The 23,387-nt window shown below is 32.2% G+C and overlaps 1 protein-coding gene and 1 long non-coding RNA gene across 5 annotated transcripts in view; one reads left to right on the top strand and one right to left on the bottom strand.

The window, feature by feature from the left end:
• Nucleotides 1-1,013: 1,013 nt before the first annotated feature.
• The window catches only part of LOC124372112, a 28,941-nt gene continuing 6,567 nt past the window's right edge, over nucleotides 1,014-23,387 (top strand). The window contains exons 1-2 of one of the 2 annotated variants that reach the window (XR_006923311.1): nucleotides 1,014-1,393; nucleotides 9,789-9,875. This is a non-coding gene — a long non-coding RNA (uncharacterized LOC124372112). Of the gene's footprint in view, nucleotides 1,394-1,500; nucleotides 1,726-9,788; nucleotides 9,876-23,387 lie in introns of those variants that run through there. The other variant, XR_006923314.1, reaches the window with a different exon arrangement.
• Nucleotides 7,303-23,387, bottom strand: part of LOC124372091 (synaptonemal complex protein 2-like) — a 73,820-nt gene continuing 57,735 nt past the window's right edge. For all 3 annotated transcript variants that reach the window (XM_046830461.1, XM_046830467.1, XM_046830473.1), the window contains 2 exons: nucleotides 13,043-13,210; nucleotides 7,303-8,299 (listed from right to left, as the gene is read on the bottom strand). In XM_046830461.1, coding sequence (XP_046686417.1) covers nucleotides 8,140-8,299; nucleotides 13,043-13,210 — 328 coding nt within the window. In that variant the 3' untranslated portion in view covers nucleotides 7,303-8,139. The remainder of the gene's footprint in view (nucleotides 8,300-13,042; nucleotides 13,211-23,387) is intronic.

Raw genomic sequence — 23,387 nt, 5'->3', positions numbered from 1 at the left:
GAACTTTTAAATTAACCTTATAAATTCTCTAACAAGAATTTTTTCTTTTAGAATACTCTTACAACCTTACTCGATCCCCACCTCGGTTTTTCACAAAGTCCTTGCCAAGACGAAATTTTCTTCAAAATTTGCCTAAACCAGTCTGATAATCCAAACTGAACCGATCAGCCCCCCATGCAATATCCGCCAGTATCAAAAACCAACCCACCCGACCGTCCCCTCCGACCTTCTGTCCGTCCCCTCATAAGCGCAAACACAAAATAACTGTATGTCCAAGGCCCAATTCAATTAGAATTATCTGGAACACATACGCTATACACCCTCGAGATCAATACCTTACACATCCAAAAATAGTATCCTTAGAAAGTTGTTTGATAGAAAGAACCTACAACAGGTAATTTTCGACTATGTTCAAAGGCATCCATAGGGCGCACTTTACAGCACTGAAATACCTTAGTAAATATGTTAACACGGTGTAAAAAACATTTGCAACCAGATGGAGCATAATGTCCTTAAATTCTTAGCAATTTCACCTTTTGTAGGTTCTTAAACTCTTGCCTTGAGACGTATTTTAAACTAATACACCACTTTCAACAATGTAATATATTTCATATTTTCCACATGAAAAACACTATTACTACTATTGAAAATGCAAAAATCTACAGTGCCTAACCTCAAACTGATGGGACATCTATAAAAAACAGCTACGACGTCTTTGACAAGGTCACGTGACCTGCAAGGCGTTGCCTCCTATTGGCTCTTGTAACATGTGAGTTTTTGCTTGGAACTGTCCAATAAAATAAGGTGAGGTTTTGCTTGGAAAGTGATATTTATATATTGATTTAAAATAGATTGTGTGAGCTTTTGACTGGTAAAAGATGGGGTATTGGTAGTCATAAAAGACATTCACAAACAGTTTATAATCCAGTGCTCAGCTCGATTTTATTACAATTTTGGACATGTGAGCTTTTGAATGTTACCTCCTCATTTAAGTTTAAAATATACTTTAATAATTATATATAGTAATGCATGTAGGAATACTACATTATTTTACACTATCAGCCTAGCTGACATGAATATCTCACTTACATTACTAAATTCAATCGGCTTACATTAATTTTTGGTAATTGGACATGGGTTGGTTATTGCAATCCTCTCACTATGTTGGAAACAACTGCTCTGTAACATCGACAATATTATCTCCAAACTTTGGATTTAACGTATTCTACTGCTTATTGGTGGACAGACTGCCTTGTTTTAGAAAGCCTTTTAACTTATTTATATATAGGCATGTTTTTCAAGACATCTCAAAGATGAATTAATATTGAAAGAAAGAAGTGTACACATTTTCAATAGTTCCAAAACGTAACACAAGAAACACATATCCAAAATGGTATACATCTCATAGATATTTAAATAAAAGTCTACACAAGAAAAAGCTTTAGTTTAGCATTATTGATTAATTTTATTCCCAGTGTGAATCCTTGCCATAACTGAAAAAGTGTTGTCTTATTTATGGCTTCTAAACAATTTCATGTCAAGCTGATCAAAATGTTCCTGGGAATAGTGGTAGTGATGTTCTGGTGATTTTCTACAGCTAAGTAATGTCAATGTAATACAACCCACTTCTGTTATGTCAAGTTTTTTTAACAGTAAGTCAGAATCCCCCATTAAACCTAAATAAAAAAAGCTCTATACAATACAATACTGCTCAGTCACATGAAGGTACGTTCTTACACTGTGATAAAGTAAATGATCATCTTGAGCTAAGGAATAATTTCTCTAGTCTGAGTAAATCAATAAAAATTCTTCAGGCCGGTATGCAAAGCATTAGAAATAAGCTTCTTGAATTACAGCATTTTGCGAAATTCCAAAAGTTGATGTAATTTGTGTTTCAGAGCACTGGTTTCACAGAGATGAAGTTACCTGCAAGTTGTTTTGGAGGAAAATAAAAAATTGTGGGTTAGGTATTTTTAACAAACTAAACATTAACTTTGAGTTAATTGATTTAGAGGATTTTAGTTCTGAGAATTGAATTGTGAAATATGTTGTATTTAGTTAGTTGAACTAAATATTATAGTAGCAAGTCTTTATAACAAGATCTCTTCATAACAACACTAACCTGTTTTTCGAGTATTTTGAAATTTTGAATTGTTAATTAACACTGTTTTGAGGGGGATCCCTTGTTGATGTTTGTGCCGATTTCAACATTGAAATGTTAATAATTGAGTCTCATAATTCAATATACTTTTCAAATTTGCTAAGATCTCTTAACCTAATATGAGGTATTAAGGTCCCATCTCGTGCTAATTCCTGTATAGATAATATTCTGGTAAACTTTTCTAATAATCTGGTAATATAAGACAAACACAGTTGAAGGCCAATTTGCAGACCACCAATCCAATCTTAATATACTTACAAATGCAAATAAGCTTAGTAGTTCCAACAGTAGTAGGATTGACTTCCACAAGTGGCTAAACTCTAAATTCCCTCATCTTGATAAGAACATGATAAATGACTCTTGTCATACTGTGCACTCGTTCATAATTAACTTAACAAATCATCTGAAAAGAGAAGGCAGGTACAATAGAGTAATTATTTATGAACGGGTGCAAAATCCTACTTACCTGTTCCATTGATGGAGCATCAGAGGCACTTCTGGTTGGAGACCACTTTTGTTTCTGGTAGTAATCAATGACTTACCTTTCCTAGTAAATTTCAAAACAAAACAATATTATATGCAGACGAAACAACAATTTTAAATAGTAGCAATGACCTGAATGAATTGAAACAAATTTCAATGGAATCCATTCAACAATTTTTAGCCTGAGACAAATAAATTACAATATTTATACTGATATTGAATTGTTAGGTAATGTGAAGTTGTTGGGTGTTTGTATTGATGATCATTTGACATGGAAACCCCACATTGATCACCTATCAGCTAAGCTCTCTAGGATTGTTTATCTCCAAAGACACCTCACATGTTGTGTGCACACTGATTATCTCAGAATGGCCTATTTTGCTTTCTTTCAATCAGTGCTCAGATACGGCCTAATTCTATGGGTAAACTGCAGCAGGATATCAGAAATCTTTATTATACAAAAGAAAGCAATTAGAACTATATCACGTTGTGAACCATTAAGCTCACTGTAAACCAATTTTTATTGCCAATAAAATTCAAACTATATTTAATTTTATTTATATATAAAATTAATTATATATATATATTTCATACTGTACTCTATATTCTCGAACATCATGAACCTCTGAAGACATACAGTGACAGACCTATGTATAACACTAGAAATAAGGAAATGTATCCATAGATTTTTATAGACTAAATAAAACTATTAATACTGGCTTTGAAAGTCTACAACTTTTTAAGGCCGCTTATCTTTAAATATATATAATGAATCTTTAAAGTATAATTAATTTAAACAAATATTTCATTCCTGGCTTTAGTCAATTTATTTTATTCTTTAAAACATTTTTTTTGACTGTTAGTTTTTAGATACAACCTATTTAGTTTAATTATTATATTTTAAATGTTAATGTTTTTTTTCTATTTATACAGACTATATCGGATAGTTTTTATATTTTATACATAACTTGTGTCGATGTTTGTGTACGCTTTATGGAAATAAACGTATTCTTATTCTAGACAAGCTCAACAAATACTTTATATCAACAGAATAACGTACAACGTGGTACATCATGACATCCTTAAACCAACAGGAACTGCTCAAGTTTTGACATCACACAGATGCACGGCAAGTGTCGTAAGTCTGCCCTCAAACTTCATGACCAAAGGATGATGACTTCAAGTGTGTTAAAAAGAAATAAATATTCCTAGATGGCATATAAATAGATATAATCTATATATATACAAGGTGTTTGAAAAGTCTGGGTACGGCTTAATATTTTACAAACCATAGCAGATAACATCTATAAACTTTGCACAGTGTCATATGGCTATGTAAATTATTTTTCCTTGCTACTACCATGACATGCCAACCATGGGGGGACGGCCCACAGAGGAAAACATGGAAATCTTAAATTAAAGCATGGGTCGAGTGATACCTCATTTAAAAGAGCTCACTTAGCATCTCAAAAGGTTTATCCAGTCAGAAATGGCGGGTTGTTTTAGGTGCTCATTGTGAAGTACATTATGCGCTGCCATTTCTGACTGGATCGTCGTATTCTGATGCGGTAGGTGGCGTTTCACTCTACTAACCAATGGTTTCACTAATTATTATTTATAAAAAATAACAAAAAAATGTAATTCAAAAATTAAGTGGTAAGTTAACTATTTCACAAAGAAAGAACAATTGTAGAACTTAAGTATTGATATTATCCACTTTAACATTTTTAAATGTTTAAACTAATTTATTTAAGAGGAACTTGGATGTTTACTATTGTAAAAGTTTCCATTCATGGATGCTGTCACTTTCTAATGTTAGACAAAATGACCTGGGTTTTCCCTCCTTATCATTTCAGGTTGTTATTAACAACAGACAAAGTCGTACATCTATTAATTCCTGTTACGGGAAATTACATTGTCAGTTCTCAGTTCTTTCAGATTTTTTGTGAGTGCACGGACAGTGTTAGTGGTTTCTAGTTTAAAATTGTTGAATTTCAAGTTAGGACCGAAAGAGAAAGGGAATTATCAGACATTGACAGAATTAAGAATTAATATACTCATTATGAGGGGATATGGTGACCTCAAGCGCTCTTACCAAACCGTAGCAGATTTATTTCATGAAAGATTTCCGAACAGACCACCTATTTCAAAAAATGGTGTTGTCACCACCGTCTGCCGTTTCAAAGAAAATGTCATATATAAATAATTTTACAATTTTATGAACAAAATTTGGAGTTTTAACCACAATGTTTGTAATCAGGGCCAGCACAGTAAATAGTACTACTAATTCAATTTTTCTGCTTGTACCATTCTGAATCCATTCATCAAAATCCATTGAACAAGATACTGTTCTTGTCCATTTATTTTCTTTTGATTTTACTTTTTGATACTCATATTTATATAAAAACGCAGGGTGTTCATAATTCACTATGTAAACATAACTACGTGGTTATCAAAAGGACTTTCTGGCAGTCAAAGACTACCAGTAGGAGTGATTACTTCACTACTGCTGTCATAGCGCAGTTCACCTGTCATTCGAGCAAAGGCATGTGATTTGGCAAGAAACCGGTTCAGCGCCACTTGTAAGTCATCCCCTACATTTGTAATCATACTTCCTGTGCTTTACTTGTTTTCAAAGCAGATATGTACGAAATACATTTAGTTTAGATTTCTGTGCTCAAAATTATTCTACAATAAGGTCAAAAGGTCAAGCTCTTGACTTGGTGGTTTGTCGTGCTTTTGTATAATTATAACAATTTAGTTACCCAAAGCCTCGTGTTTCATGATTAATATAAATATTGTGGAATATACTTGATGCAACGTATATTAAATGAGATAAAATTACGAGACTTGAAAGTTCACGCCCAGAAATAATCTGGCGAGTTTCCCAAGTAGTTTGCGTAGGCAATATGAAAAACTATATTTATTCAACATCTAACAAGAATAACAAATTCGAATTTATCTATAGGCACTCCAATTGAAAAAATTAGTACTAATTGTCAATATGTTATGTTACCTACTACATTTCATTAGTTGATATTATTAGTCTAATGTTCTGAGAGGTTTGTCAGCAATCCCTAACATTGTGCCCAATAACTGTGTTAATTTATTATTACAATACATACTATTAATAACTAATTATAAAGGTTATAACTGTTTACAACTAATTATCTTCAGTTATAACCAGGGAAATGTAAGAAAGTGACCAGGAAAATTAATCTTTTATAGACATCTAAATTGAAAATTGGCATTATAGCGACAATAAAATAATATTGTAATTAGTTATTAATTGTAATTGTAATTTGTAATTAATGTTTGTAGTTTCACTAAAATAAGATAAATATAATATAAAAAACTTGTCTGAACTGCTGATAATATAGATCAGTTTGGATTTGAAGTAAAACTAAGCAGATGTCATATTAATTCCAACTGGTCTCAGAAACACAATATGACAGTTTCCGAGCCTATTTAGCAAAAAATGGGAAGATAGTGAAGAGACCAATGGTTATGATTAAATATGAAATAAGGAGGAAACAGCTGTTAATATCAACGAATTATACTAATGGAACGCGCTCTAGGCCGGAGAAACCGAGCCGAAATCCTGGGCTGCGTTCCGAGTCTGCAGGCACTGAAAATGGGCAAGAACTCACTCCGTCCATATGGCAGGCATTATAGTAATGATATAACATCACTTTAAAACGCCTTCTAGACTTAATAATATTGTTAGATACCACAATTTATTTATCATTACAAATGTTAATAACTGCTTTTTACCGTGGATTTTTATTTTTAGTTAAAAAAAACAGATTTTTGTACATTATTAAAATAACTGAGATTTTGTCCTGGTATTTTACTTATAAAGTCGGAAACTAAGATGTCTGTAACATTAAAATATTTCCCAGGTGAAAAAAAACTACTTTTTTATTGACAGTATTTTATTTCAAAGTGAACTATGTAAAATGTACAAACATATACTTAATCTACGTGTTAGAAAATAAAATTATTTTTAAAAATTTTGGCCTTATCCCTTAGTTGGATTTTTTAAATGTCAAAAGTTCCTGTTTTGCGATGTGATGAGATATTATTAAAAAAAAATAGTTTAATCACAGTTTTAATTTAAAATACCTCGTGGCTTCTATTGAATTCGTCATTAGTTAAATGCCCCTTAAAAACACTACCAGTAAACTGGTTACAAACTCTCAATGTTAATTTAGAGTTGGTCACATTTGTTTGAGATAACTAGAGCAAATAACAATATTTTACAATTTTCAATACATCATCACTTGATCTACTTAGTTTACCCTTAGATTTAAAATCAATAAAAAGTTTGTGTTCTAAGATCAGAATCATTGGCATGGAGTAGAGAACTACAATCGTTACATTTAATACATTTTTCAATACGTCTTACAATGACGCCACAAATACAGTATGAAAGGCATGAAAAGGCGTGATGCCGTATCGCCCCGTTGATCGTCGCACAACTCGGTGAGTTCTTGCCCACTTTAAGCGCCTGAAAAGTCCATGGATACACCCGCAATGCACAGCTGTGTGCGACCGGAAAACACAACATGGGCTTATGGGCAGTGCGTGTTCCAGGAGTATAGTTCGTTGGTTAATATACATGCTGGTTTTTTGAGATCTGAAGTGTAAAAATATAATTTTTTCATTGGTAAAAATAACATTTTATTTAATAAATAACAAATACAACTTAAATGTTATCCTACACTCAATATCACATAATTAGCTTGTGTTTACAATATTCCAAGTACTTGTTGGACAAATCAATTCAATCTAATAATTTCTAGTTTTTTACTCAAGAGAAAAATAATCTACATTCATTATAATGTCACTTATTTTAATACTGTAAAAAATGTAATTAAGTACAAAATATCACAGCTAATTACATTTATAATGTCACATTACTTATCAAACTGAGATAATATATAGGATATGGATTCTAACAGATCTTATATTACAGATAAAAATTAACAGGCCATTACTAAATTTTGTATTTGATACTAAATTGTACACAACTAGAATTACTTTATTACTGATGAGAAAAAACAGTGAAAAGATACAAGAATTAAATAATTTAATAATGTTACATAATTTATTTTGCTTTTATAGCTCATTTACCTTTAACATTGGTATGAAAAGCTAATAACTTATCATGAACATAAAACTTCAGTCTTAAGAATCACAAACAAGGTGTATTAAGTTATACTTATAAATACTAATTAAATTATAACTTAATTTCTACATCCTAACTAAAAGGTACAGTTTCCACATAATTGAAACACATGATTATATTATTATTTGTTGTAACAGTATTATTATTTGTGGTAACATTATTATTATTTGTGGTAACAGTATAAAAATAAACTAACACAATAAATAAACAATTTGAGTAACAATATTCTTAAATTAATCTTAAATACCTAAAAACTTTCTAACTTTCTTAAAACATTTCACTAAGATATAGGTTTGACCATCACCTAGTTTTGTGCAGATCTGTTAGGAATGTATGACAGAATCCAGTTCTTCATGAATTCTCCCATCTTCTTAAATTCTGAATTTATTTGGTTGGACTCTGACTCCTTCATATCTGCCAGGTTTTTCATTACTTCCTGTTTTGTTATCTCCAGCTGAGTTGCCCTGTATACAACAAAGATTCACATATATGATTTGAGTAGAAGATTAGATTATGTGTGAGTTCTAGAATGTATACGCACACAGTGACGAACAACCCTAAGGCTTTACATCTGCGGAAAGCATGTTATATGCACTGTAGAAACAGCTCAGGTCTGCACTGAGGATCAGTCCTTCCTTTTTCATGACTTAAGTCTAGCAATAGCCTTATTTCTCTTAGTAGAGGAGTGTACCAGTTCAACTTTAAGCTTTTTGACTTATATCTAGGCTGTAATGACTTATTTCATACACCCATCTCACATTCATTTCAATATTTAATTTAATTTAGAAATTTATTAGTATTAATAAATAAATAATTAAGGAATAATTAATTATAAATTGTATCAAATTTTAATACAAACAATAATAAATACAAAATTAAATATATCAAAATTAATCAAAATTCACCTTATTACATATAAAACTCAAAAGTTATAAAGTAAACTAAAGTCAGTGATACAGTGTGCAGGGATGATTGTTGAGTGAAGAAAGCAGAGTTTTAAAAGTTTAGAGGAGAGAGGGATATAGAAGAAGTGAAGCAAGATTATTATTTTAAATAAAGAAACTGGTTACATTTTATTGAGCAATATTTGGTTCAAAAGAAAGGTTACTTTATTAAATTCATATTATCACTGAAGTACAGAGAAGCAGAAGACAGACATTGGGTGAGAAAATTCCTTTTGAATTTAACAGTGATCCATTGGAAGAATATAAAACCCAGGAACATTTGATTTGGCTAACAATTCAAAATTAATATAATTAAAATTTAACAAAGTTATTTTTTAAATTACAATATCTTTTATTAAAAACAATACCTAATATTTCTATTTCATTAAGCCAGCACAACCACCCTACCCTAAAATTTAAGAACTGTATTAAAAAAAATTTACCATTATTGTTCCTCCATCTTGTTTCAAAATTCAAACCTGTATGTCAATTTATCATCATTAAAGTTCACATTTATATCATACTGAGTTATTTATTATTTCTAGCTTTAATCATCAGAATACAAATTAAGTTTAACCATTTATTTAAAGTGTATAATAGTAGTATATTACAAGGCCTACTATGATTGACAAGACTTTTCTTTTTTAGAGGGCATGATTCATTCAAACAATCAGATAAAACTTGCAGAAAGGTTTGAAAAGCTAACTCAACATTAGTTATTGTTAAAAAAATGCTATCCCAGGTTACAGATCTTAACCTATGCTTAATCTATCTAGACAAGGTTTGCTCAAAAGCCTATGTGTTTCAGATGTACAGTGAATATTTTGAAAAGGTTCAGAAGATGAGGTTATTAATTATTTAAATGGGATTAGTGGTGTTACAGTTGTTCAAATTAAGCTGGTTATCTATCAGATTTCCCAGAAATTTAATTGAATATACACAATTATCAATTGATGTAGTATTAATGTTGGATTTTAAGCTGAATAATGTATTTTTTTCTTTTTTTCAGGTTTGGAAGAAACCCATTGGTACTAAACCAGGAGGATTCAGTCAAAACTGTATCATTAGTACATTTCTGAAGTTCGGATAAGCTGCTGTTAGTATTCAAAAAAGTTGTATCATGTGCGTTAAAAAATAGATTTTGCTTTGATTATACAGTATATAGTAAATCATTTATACATAGAAGGAAAAGGAGTGGTCCAAAAACTTATCCTTGTGGGCCACCCCATTTTACCACAACTTTATTTGACCATGTATTTTCTAGATTTTTTTGCTTCCAGTTATTTAAATATGATTCAATAAATTTAAGTGGTACTGAAAATCCGTAAAAATTTATTTTGTATTAACATATTTTTAACTTACACAATCAAAGGCCTTGATCAGTTCACAAAAAGTATCCCCGTAATTGAATATCCCGTCTTCAAAATATATTTTAAGTGAAGAATGCAATTTTATTACCGATTTGGTTTTTTTTGAAGTAGACATTCACTGTTGAGGGGGAGGGAGACTGAAACCAGTGGTCAAATGTCAGTTAATGGTTTTGGCCCCATATGAAGATAATAGTTATATATTCTTAGATATTTGATACTATGTGAGGAGTCCTTAAGGTTGGTTGCAGTTGGGACTCATGCTATTAAAAATGGTTATGTGTTATCTACTGGTTGGTAATAGTTCCATTTGGTTGTAAATTGATGTGTCTTTTTAGTTTGTTTATTTTGTGTATGGAGTATTTGTGAATTTGAAAATTCAAACTAGAATAAAATAACTAATTTATAAAAATAAAGTATAACAATTTTCTTAACATATTGAATGCAGTGTGCAGAATATCCTGTGCTCTGTGCTGTTGTGTCGGTGCTGTGCAAAGGTTTTTCTGTGCTTTTGCCCTCCTACCATTATTACATTGGTTGCCAACTAGCATTGATCGAGGAACGATGTGTTGATGTAGCATTGTGTACCAAGTATAACTTTACTCTTATGCACGATCAGTTTCTGGCTCATGTCTTTCAATGTAATGTGCTTGCGTGATGTGTTGATGCCTTCAGTGTGTGTGTGTGTGTGTGTGTGTGTGTGTGTGTGTTTATTTTAAAATTAATTATATTAAGTTTTAGTATGTACGAGTATGGCTGTTTCAATGTCTGAACAAATATCTATTTACTAAACTTAGTGGCAGTGATTCTGGATTAAGTGACAATAGTGATTACGAACTGAATGGGGAAGAAAGTGACAATTTGGAAGATGATGTTGATCATTATAGTCCTTTGTGGGCCTCTTCTCCACAGGGCTTCTTCCATCACTCACAGTGAAAATAGGTTAAAAGTACCAATACCATATAAAATCAAGCCAGTCAATTTGTTTAACCCTTTTAACCCCAGCCATTTTTCCATGGACTTGCCAGAAAGCCCATGGCGATAAGGGACCGTAGTGCAGAATTGAGGGAAAATACATATAGTTTTCTTATTTTTGAAGATAATTTTTAGGTTTTTATTTTAAATTGTTCACAAATAAGTGTACTCTTAGATGTAATAGTTAAAAAGTACTTTTACAGAATTATTTGTTTTTTTTTAGCGTATTTATACATAAAAAAATTTTATTTTTTTTATTTTTTATAGTTTGGACATACATAAAGGGTAGAACAAAAAATTGTAGCCCCTGAAAAATGAAGCAATTTTGTTGTACACATATTTCTTACTACACAGACAAAATTTGAAGAACTTTCCTTGATAAATGCAGGAGATATATCCAATTAATTGTATTGCTGCATAAGCACTTCTACATATATTTCCAAATACACATCAGTAGAAGTATACAGATATGTATACTTGTTTTTGTACTTTTGAAATAATAACAATTGTAAAATAACACAAAATAATTGTAATGGTTTGTAAGACTAAAACTTGTTTAATTTTTCAAAAAAGTAAAAGAAATAATATTTACAATATATACATTTTATATAAACAACTCAATTCATTGTCTTCAAAAATAGCACATTCACCACTAATAATAGGGCACTTTGGGATTATACCGACCACACCAGTATGAAGAACACAAAAATATAAATTTATAGAAACAAACATGATAGAACGAAAAAACAACTCTTTAATTACAAACTTACAAGCATTTCCAGGCATTGTTATCGGTATTGTTGTCGCTGTTATCTTATCTTTCTCGAGAATCCCGATTACGACAGGCCACGCGGCATCACATGATTTGCACGGTACATAATTGCCTTTCCATTACAATTCAATTTATATTTCTGGTCAGATCCTCTAGAATTTGATATTTTACTGATGGCTACTATCTCGAGGGATGTTTTTCTTTCGTTGACATCAGCGCGAAGGCATGGCACTCGCATTTTGGGTGGCGGAGTGTGATCAAGAATAAAAACAAGTTTTGAGTGTTTTTTCAATAAAGAGTTTAGTTTTAGTTTGATCATGTTTGTTTTTATTGAATTTTTGTGTTTGGAGAAATGTAGAGGTAAAACACGGAAGTACAACAAAGCGACGCACCAGCTGAACGGGCGGCGAGACTCTGCAATCACGTTATCTACTAGGCGCTCGACTTTGACCTCTGTCTAAGGATGGGTAGGGGTTTGCGATAAGACAATTCCTGTTTTATATTGACGAAATATCGTTCTACGCTAATCTAGTAATCAGTAGAAGCAAAATGTCAAATAACGATTCATGTCTGGGTGTTGTCGGTATAATCCCAAAGTACCAATAATAGTGTTTATCAAAGTGTTTTCACTCACTGGTAACTTTTCTCTACGACGTTTATTCATGTTTTTTTACTAATAATACAATAAATCACACGAAAAACAACCGCTTTCAATCACGCAAACTAATTGAGGTTATAAGTCAGCATACAACAACAATGCAACTGAAGTCGTCTGACAGCTGACATCGACAAATAAACTACGCTCAACGACGACGAAATACGATGCCAATTGGAAGGTTTATTGTTTTTGCATGTAGCCTGTTTCTTCACCGACTACTGTACCGAAACTGATGGCATTTGGACATATTATTAGCCAGCTACATTAAATTCTCGAGACGTCCGGTATATCGGACGTTGGGCATTTTAGCTAGACCACGTCTGTCCGATATATCGGACGCCGGGGCTAAAAGGGTTAAGATACTTCTTGATGAAGTTTTTTGGAAAATATTGTTCAAGAAACAAACATATACACTTTTGAAGAAACAATAAGAGATTTAACTCCTAGTCCTATCGAAAACTCAAATTGTAAGCTAGATCAGGCAGACTTACTCAGATTTGATCTGGGTGATGACATCTTTCTGCAATTCATAAGTACTATCCAGGAGAACTCTGATTTGGGATAAATTGTTGTTGATAGTCTCCAGCCGCTGACACTGTGTTTGTACAGCCATATAGGAGCTCTGCACCTTGAAGTCAAAGGCTGCCATGTTCATCTCTCTGTAACAACAATTTCTGGTGGTAGTGATGATAATGTAGTTTGATTATCATTTGAGAATATCATGGATTATTGCAATAGCATGATGGTACAAGTTTTTATAACAATATTTTACAGAAATTTACGAGATGTAAATACACTATAAAATGGATATTCATTTTAAATACAAATAAATACAATTCTTGTTGTAATTTATAGATATTTTGCTGGGGATCGCGTTGCTGTGCCAGTTTGCTCCGTATCGGTATTCAATGTTGTTGAGGCCCCACGTTGTTGTGTGCCATTTTGCTGCGAATCGCGTTGGTCGCCATCTTGCTGCGAGATCTGCCCAAAGCTAACTGTGTCCTTTTGCTACGGTCCCCTCGTTTGTTTGAAACTCTGCCACGTTCCAGACCCACGTTTGTTGTCCCAATTTTCTCCCAATCGGTATTCAAAATGTGCTCCCTCTCATTGGCCATGCAAATCACCTCGTGTTGGCCAACTCACATTATTCCAAGTTGATACCAAATAACTATCAAAATTTAATGTCTGTGGTGTTGTTGATATCACCAACAACAAGTCTATATCTATGTCAGGTTTTTAAATAGATTGAATAATGGTTAAAAAACAATATCACTCCATTAAAGTTCCTATCACACTTCTTTATAGATGGGACACTCAAATAAAACTCAAAGCAAATGACCTTGATGTCAATTTATTTATATTACACTGTCCGTACATATATAATTCCACTCATCTTGCTTTGATAACTTGAGAATCTAACATAACATCCCATCCCTTATAAAAACTTCAATACACCATAATACAGTTTCCTATTAATTTTATCACTACTGCACAACCTCCTTGCTTCAAGTCTAGAAAGAGAAGAAGGATTCTCCGTATAAAACTACGCATACCGACTCAAAACAATACTCATCCCCTCTCCCGCTCAAATCAGCGTCTTCACGATTAAATATAATTTGATTCTTTTCTTATAATTGTCAAAATTTATCACGTTCACTTTAATTAATCAATTTAAGTCTTTCTATTTTCTTTTATTATTTTTCCAAAGCTTTTTATTTAAATTTTTAGCAAAATGTGCTTTATGACGTCATCAATATACAAGTCATTTTATCCCACAATTGGCTTTTCTGCGTAATTTTATTTAGTACTTTTGTAAAACACGAATTTTGGTTATGTTTAATTCATTTTAATTAATAAAATTTGTTCCCGTATAAAGTTTTAATATATTTCTCCGTTATTAATTAAATAAATCTCAATTCCGACAACATGTGATTCACTGACGTCACAGTCTGCTGATTCACTGACGTCACAGTCTGCCAATTCCCCGCGAATATTCAAATGTCGTAATTTGACCTGTTACACAACCCCCAAATATAAATTGATCACATATTTGTTGTCAATTTATATTTCTCCTCCAAGTAATTAAATCTTTTAAATTTTTGTTCAATTAAACTATTATTTAAATTTCTTGATAATTTGTTAACACCTGTAAGAGTATTCATTTAAAAGAAAGTAAAATACGAGGGCTGTTTTTTTTTCAAGTTCCGTTTGTTTCTCCAAATAACCAGCGTAGTGGCGGGAGGCGGGGCTGCGTGTGGTGCAATTGCGCCGCTCCCCCACTACAACCAACGCCGTTGCCGGCTCCAATCCATCAGTCGTAGCCGAGCTACGGGCGAGTAAAGATGGCCGCTACGATCAATTCTCCCGCCAGTTGTGAGTTGCGAAGTGTGATTCGTTTCCTTCAAGCTGAAGGATGTAGTGCTGCTGAAATCCATCGCAGAATGAGTGTTGTGTATGGTGAACACTGTATGAGTGATAGCGCGATAAGAAAATGGTGTAGGCTATTTGCTGAAGGTCGAACAGACGTCCATGACGAAGGCGGTCAAGGACGCAAGTCGGTCGCTACTGCAAGTTTGGTTGAACGAGTTGACCAAGCGATCCGGGAGAAACGGAGGTTTACAATTGATGAACTTTCTACCGAATTTCCAGCCATTTCAAGGTCTTCCTTGTACAAGATTGTGACCACCGAGCTAGGGTACCGAAAATTGTGTGCCCGTTGGGTACCCAAAATGTTGAGTGAGGATCACAAAACGAAGCGAATGGCGTCAGCCCTAACTTTTCTGACGCGATATGACAACGAGAAAGACAGTTTTTTAAAGTCTATTGTTACTGGGGATGAAACTTGGGTCCTGTATGAAAATCCAGAAACCAAGGAACAATCAAAGCAATGGATGCACACTCACTCCCCTAGCAAGCCCAAAAAATTCAAGCAGACTTTGACCAAAAGGAAAACAATGGCTACAGTGTTTTGGGACCAAAAAGGTGTGCTTCTGGTTGAGTTCATGCAACAGGGAACAACGATAACAAAGGAATCATACTGTGAGACTCTACATCGCCTCCGGAGAGCAATACAAAACAAACGGAGAGGAATGCTGTCATCCGGCGTGGTCCTGATCCACGATAATGCACGACCGCATAGTGCCAATGTCACAAAACAACTTCTGCAAAAGTTCAAATGGGAAGTTTTCGACCATCCGCCGTATAGTCCTGACTTGGCGCCCAGTGACTATCACCTCTTTCGAGAAATGAAGGCGTGGTTAGGTGGACGACGCTTCGCTGACAACGAAGAGCTTCAAGCAACTGTAAGGGTCTACCTGAGCTCACTGGCGGCAGACTTCTTCGAGGAGGGTATAGGAAAGCTTGTCTCTCGCTACGACAAGTGCCTCAACATTTTTGGTGACTACGTAGAAAAATAAGTAAGAAATTACGAATCTTTTGGTAATAAAATCATCTTTTTATCTCAATGTGTTTATTATTTATGGCCTATCGGAACTTGAAAAAAAAACAGCCCTCAAAGCAAAGCAAAATGCTTACAATTATATAACACAAATTAACTACACAAATTACAATGTATATTAAAAAATTACACAAATTACAGTGTACATATAAATCAATTACACAAATTACAATGAATATAATTAACTATACAAATATCAATGAATATATAAATCAGCTACACAAATTACAATTTATATTAAATAGTTACATAAATTACAGTGTACATATAAATCAATTACACAAATTACAATTAATATTAAACAGTTACATAAATTACAGTGTACATATAAATCAATTACACAAATTACAATTAATATTAAACTATTACACAAATTACAATTAATATAATTAACTATACAAATATCAATGAATATATATATATATATATATATATATATATATATATATATATATATATATATATATAAGAACAGTACTAAAAAACTGAATACATGTAACTTCTACACGTTTTGAATATAATGTTTAACGTGTCCTTTTGACATAACATAATGTTCAATACAAGTTAACACTACTAGATTTTACACACGCAAGTTATGATAATACACAAATACCTTGTAAAAATCCTAAACATATTCTTACTGATAAACAATATTGTAATATCCTTATATTGTCATCTCCTACTGGAAACATATTACACACGCTGTACACTACATTACATTATTCTTGTTACATCTTATTTTAAATATTTTTACAACCTTATACTAATCTGACTATTATTGTCAGTTATTTGGCTTCAAATGAATTTGATATTCTTTATTGTTTTATCTGACCATTATGGTCAGATATTTTTATGTCAGCCCGTTTTTAGAAAAAGTTTATTTGTCATTATTATGACGGGGCATAGGCTGACTACATGGGAGCCTACAATATTTGAAAAGAAAAACTGGCTTATTCCCCTCAAGGTTAAATTTTGACCTCCATATGGTCCTTCATAAAGTAAGAAATATTTTTTAATCTTCTTATCTAATGCATTTGATAAAATATGGTTTTTTACTAATTCTTTGTCACCTATTCTATACTTAATTGGATTTAATTTCTCATCATGTCTTTTATTCCTTTTTTCTGCCTTACTTATTAAGTTTTCCCTTACCATTCTAATTTTGTTCAAATGATCAAATTTATATTCAATTGGAAACTTAATTATTTTACTTAGAAAATTATCAGATCTTCTTTCAAACATTACTTCATATGGTATCGCTTCAATGGTGTCCTGTACTGAATTGTTTAACACATGTTCAGCAAATAACAGAATGTCAGGCCATTGAGTGTGTTTTTTGTGACAATATATCCTACAAATTTTATTTACTTCTTTATTTGTCCTTTCCACTATTGAACTTTGTGGGTGATAAGGTGTGCTGTGATAAACTTTGATATTTAAGTTATTAAGAGTTGTGTTCCACAAATTTGAATTAAAACATGGACCATTGTCGCTGACTATTGCTTTCATTTTTCCTACTTGAGGTATAAACTCTTTAGTTACTTTACTTAATACACTTCTACTGTTTGGTTTCTTTATGGCAAATAATTTCACAAATTTTGAAAAAACATCTATCATTGTTAATATGTATTGTACATTTCCTCTTCCCTTTGGTAATGGACGTATCAAATCTATTGACACCAAGTCTAGCACATTCTGAGATATTATATTCATTTGTCTACCTTCTTGTCTTACATTTCCATGTTTACTCTTTTGACACAATATACACTTTTTTTAACTGTTCCTTTACACTTCTTTCCATATTCTTGAAAATACAATTCTCTTTAAGTATATTGAATATTTTATGACCTCCTAAATGTCCATATTTTAAATGAGTAAAATTAACTAAATCCTTTTTAATACCTTCTGGAATACATACTTTCCATACATCACTATTTTCATCCTTTCTCTTAAAAATTATTCCTCTATACTCCATAAATATTTTATTTATTTTTCCATAATGAACTCCTTCGCTGTCATTTAAGATATTTTTTATATCTCTCAAATACTCATCCTGTTCTTGTTTTTTATCTAGATTCTTTAATATTTCCTTTATCTCACTATCTTTAAAACCTAAATCAATTTTGTTGTACAAAACCTTGATACTGTCTTTTTCTACTGAATTCTGACTATCCTTTTGTGTAGTCCTTGACAGTATGTCTGCCGGAATATTCTCTTTCCCTTTAACAAATTCTATTTCAAGATTAAACTCTTGTAATGCTAAAGCCCATCTCAACAATCTACCATTTGTTAATTTGCAACTTTTTAAGAATGTCAATGCTTTATGATCTGTTCTCACTATCACTCTGGGATGTCCTATTAAATATGATCTAAATTTTTTGCAAGTTAATACTACATCTAACAGTTCCTTTTCCGTGATCGTGTAAAATTTTTGCGCTTGTGTTAAAGCCTTGCTATAAAATGATATCACCTGTTCCTCATTGATTTCATCTAACTGATATAATATTCCACTAATGTTAAGGTCACTCGCATCTGTATTTAAATAAAATGGTTTGTTAAAATCTGGATGTTTTAAAATGACTGCATTTAAAAATTCTGTTTTAATTTGTCCAAATGCCTTTTCCTCTTTTTCTGTCCACTTCCATTCTATTTTATTACTCAATAAATGATTTAACTGTCCTATTAAATAACCATAATGTCTTTGAAACTTTGCATAATACAAACATAATCCATTAAACATTTGTAGTTCTTTTATGTTTGTAGGTTGTTTGAAATTCACTATCTGTTCAATTTTATTTTTATCCATTTTAATTCCTTCAGCTGAAATAATGTATCCTAAATAATTTATCTCTTTCCTTAAAAATTGTGATTTCTTTAATTTGACTGTTATTCTTCCTTCTTTTAATCTACTTAAGACCTGGTCTACATGTTTTAAATGTTCTTCATATGTGTTTGAAGTGATTAATATATCATCCACATATGTAGTTACAAATTCTGTCAAGTCATGACCTAATACTTTGTTTAACCCTTTAATGAACAACGCAGTACTAACATTCAAACCATATGGTTGTCTTTTATATTGTAAATTCCTTCCTTCGAAGACAAACGCTACATATTTTCTGGACTCTTTACTTAATTGTGTTTGTAGAAATCCCTGTGATAAATCTAATGATGTCATATATTTAACTCCTATAAACTTTTTTAATACATCATCTATGTTTATTGGTGATTCCCTATCTGGTATTATGTGTTGATTCAAATTCCTACTATCTAGACATATTCTCAATGACAGATCCTTTTCTACTACACACACCAATGGGTTAGAATATGGACTATCAGACTCCTCTATTATGTCTCCTTTCAACATATTTTCTATTTCCTTTCTTACACCTTCCCTCTTAGAATAAGGTATTGGATAGGATATTCCTACAAATGGCTTTTCATTTGTTATATTTAATTTGGCCTCATAATTCTTTATACAACCTGGTTCATCTGAAAAAATATCTTCATTTTTCATCAGTATACTTTTTAATTTATTTAAATCTTCATTTTCCTTTACTTCACAATGTTCTAATATTTCTAAAACCTGTTTATCCTTCTCATCATTAACTTTGTCCTTCATATTTTCTGTATGTGTTTTACATAGAAATTCTATGTTGTTCCAAGAATTCTTCAGCTCATCTTCACTTACTAATGTATTTATGTAATTGCACCTAATTAACTTTATACCATTGACTATATCCTCTGATTCACAGTTTGATTCAGTAAATTCAACATTTAATATTTCCTTATCTACCTCCAACTTTATCCTACCATGTTCAAAGTCAATTTTTGCATTGTGTTCTCTTAAGAAGTCACATTCTAGTATTATTCCCAAGTTCACTGCTTTAACTACTAGAAAATTTATTTGAAATAATTTATTCTCTATTTCCACCTCTATCATGACCTGTTTATCTATCCTTTTACTTCTAATACCTGTTACTCCTATTATGCTCAAATTTGTTACCGGCAGCTCTAAAATTTCAAGTACACTTCTTTCTTTTATCTCATTATAATACTTTTCTGACATTATTGTCGCCTGGCTTCCTGAATCTATTATCATGTGATACTCCTCTTTATTTATTTTTCCAACTATCTCAGGTAGTGCTTCTGCTACTGGTTTTATGGGAATTTTATTATAATTATCTTCATTGGTCAATTCTTCAAACATGTCATTCTCTGGTATAAAAGCTGTATTCACCCCTAGTCTTAGTCCGGATTTTTTCTTATCTGATCTTATCAGATTTCTAAGCTCATTTGCTAGAATTGTTAGACCCTCTTTATTCAGATGTATTAAATCTTCACACCATTTTCCTGTATAAAGTATTTCTTTTTCATATAATTTCACATTACAGTCTGTACTGTCATAGTTATCATAATACTTCTCTGCCACTTCTAAAACTGTAATTTTTTCACTATTTTCTTTACTTTTTATATGTTCATTTATTCTCTCAAGTTTATTTAAATGATTCCTGTCATTGTCACCTAACTTTGGTATGGGTGGAATTGTTACCAAGATTATTTTTTCAGCTTTCTCCAGTAAAACCTCTACTAGTTTGTCATAATCATTACAAATGCTTTTTACATCTTTATCCCTTAATAAATCATTTGTACCTATCATTACTATTAGCTGTCTTTCTAAATTATTTGCATGTTTTAGTTCTCTGGTCAACTGTTCAATTGTCTGACCTCCTATGCATAAGTTAATTCTCTTTCCTCCTTTCTCTCTATATTCACCTCTTAAATTCATTATTTTCTCCCCAAATCTCCTAAGTTGAGAGTCTCCTATCATTTGGTATCCCTCAAAATTAGGTTCTTTTTTCTCAATTGTTTCCTTCATTCTAGCCTGTCCTACCCATTTGTTTTCCATCCTGTTTTCCTCTAGTCATCTATTACCTCTCATACTTCCTCTTCCCCTTGTATAATCATATTGATCTCTCTGATGCCTCGTTTCGTTGTTTTCATACCTTTCTTTTTCCTTTCCATAATCATTTGTACCTCCACCCCTATTATCATTTTGTCTTCTCCTATCATTCTCAAACTCTACTCTCTCCCTATTATATGTGTCCCTATTGTAGTATGAGCCTACTCTAGTCAAATTATTTCCTCTTACTTGTGTCCCTCTATATGGTGTATCTCTAGGTCCTAAATTCTTGTATTGATTTACATTCCTATTAAGTGTTGTCTCATTTCTCATATCAAATGATCTGTCATAACTTCTATATGTGTCACTATTCAGTATATTAAGTTGATTCAACAGGTTTTCTAGATCTTCTGATCTTTCAACATTTTGGGCTGCAGCAATTGCACTACTTATGGTTCTAGGAACATGTTTGCTTATATATGCTAGGAATGTTCCCATGTCAATTCTAGTTTCCAAATACTGGCTTTTATTATAAAATTCCAATACATAGGTTACTAGATTATCAAATCCAACCCTGTATGTACCGTTACCCATTAGTTCTTTTTCAAATTTTTTCTGTTCTCCTATGGACCAATATTTCCCTTTAAAACTCCTATAAAACTGTTCAAAGTTTTTCCAATTATTTATATGCTGTCGTCCCCACTTTCCTGCTTAATTTTTCATATATTTTAAAATTATCAATACCTGGAAGTCCCATCCTTCTCCATTTTTCTCTATATATTTTTTACAAGCTTCCAAAAATTCCATAGGATGTACATTATTTTTTATTGGATCAAATTCCAATAAGAATATTTCTGTGTTTGCTGGTTGGCTTATTCTCATGCCCACCATGCTTTGATTTATCATCATATTCTCTAGTTGTTTGTTTGTTTTCTAATTTCCCTAAAGTTTCATCCAATCTCTTATTCAGGGATTTTTCTACTCTATTTCCCATGTCCTCTATTTCTTGTAAACTACTGCCCGTTATTGACTTGTTCTCTACATCCTTACTCGCCTTACCATTTTCTCCATCCTGGTCAAGTTCTAAGTTAGTTCTGTCCCTATCTACCCTACCATTTAATTCATCTAATCTTGTTTTAAATCTCTTATTTAACTTTTCTAATCTTTGATCTATTTTCTTTTTATCATCCTCAATGTGTACAAACCTTTTCTCAATTTCCCTCATATCTTCTTCTCTTTTATCTTTTAATTTCTTTATCTCCGTAGTAACCTCTCCTCTAACCTGACTTTTAAGTTTACTCCTCTCACCTTTGTTTTTCTCAGCTTGTTCGCTTATTTCAAGTCTGACCCCCTCCTCCAAGTTCTTTAATTCTTTATTTAAAGTATTTAAGTCTTTATTTATCTCTACTCTCATAACCTCCGTAATCTCTACGATTTTATTGTTTAACTCACCTCTCATCTGTTCCATGTCTCGTTTTAACTGCTCATTACTTCTTTGAATTTCCGTTTTTAGTTCCTCATTATTCTGATCTATTTTATAATTCAGATTCCTTAATTCCTCATTATTTTTCTTTAACTCCTCATTATTTTTATCCATCTTTTCATTCAGACTATTCATCATAGTCCTCATGAATGCAATAAGACCTTCATCCCTATCAACTCCTACTGGACTACTGACTCTGCTAACCTCATTCTCTAATGAATTTCTGTCATCTGTAGTCGACGCCTCATGTTCTACTATATTAGGGGATGACCAACCTAAAAACCCTGTATCTCCTGGGCTATGAAGATCTACTTCTACTGGTCCAAATATTGGTGCGGGCCCTTCATTATTTTGTTCGCCTTCCATTTTATAGCCTATGTTTAATTTGAAAATTTCTATTATTAATTTAGGCCTAATATTTGTTTTACTAGCCTACCAGGAAAATTTTACAAATTTATATTATAACAAGGCTGTGTTCAAAGTTATCAAACTTATAGGCTAACAATAATTTATCATACTTATTCTAGACACACACCTGAAAATACAATTATATAAAAAACAGTGATTTTCACTTAGTCTAAAATAGGCTACCACTAACCTACTTAAATTTAGTTGTGGAAGTTGGAGCCCTCCAGTTGGTGCGCCAATTTGCTGGGGATCGCGTTGCTGTGCCAATTTGCTGCGTATCGGTATTCAATGTTGTTGAGGCCCCACGTTGTTGTGTGCCATTTTGCTGCGGATTGCATTGGTAGCCATCTTGCTGCGAGATTTGCCCAAAGCTAGCTGTATCCTTTTGCTACGGTCCCCTCGTTTGTTTGAAACTCTGCCACGTTCCAGACCCACGTTTGTTGTCCCAATTTTCTCCCAATCGGTATTCAAAATGTGCTCCCTCTCATTGGCCATGCAAATCACCTCGTGTTGGCCAACTCACATTATTCCAAGTTGATACCAAATAACTATCAAAATTTAATGTCTGTGGTGTTGTTGATATCA

Source organism: Homalodisca vitripennis, chromosome 1, assembly GCF_021130785.1.
Source record: "Homalodisca vitripennis isolate AUS2020 chromosome 1, UT_GWSS_2.1, whole genome shotgun sequence".
NCBI classification, from domain to species: domain Eukaryota; kingdom Metazoa; phylum Arthropoda; class Insecta; order Hemiptera; family Cicadellidae; genus Homalodisca; species Homalodisca vitripennis.
Note: the sequence above shows the minus strand (reverse complement) of the source record. Positions and strands in the feature narration are given on the sequence as shown.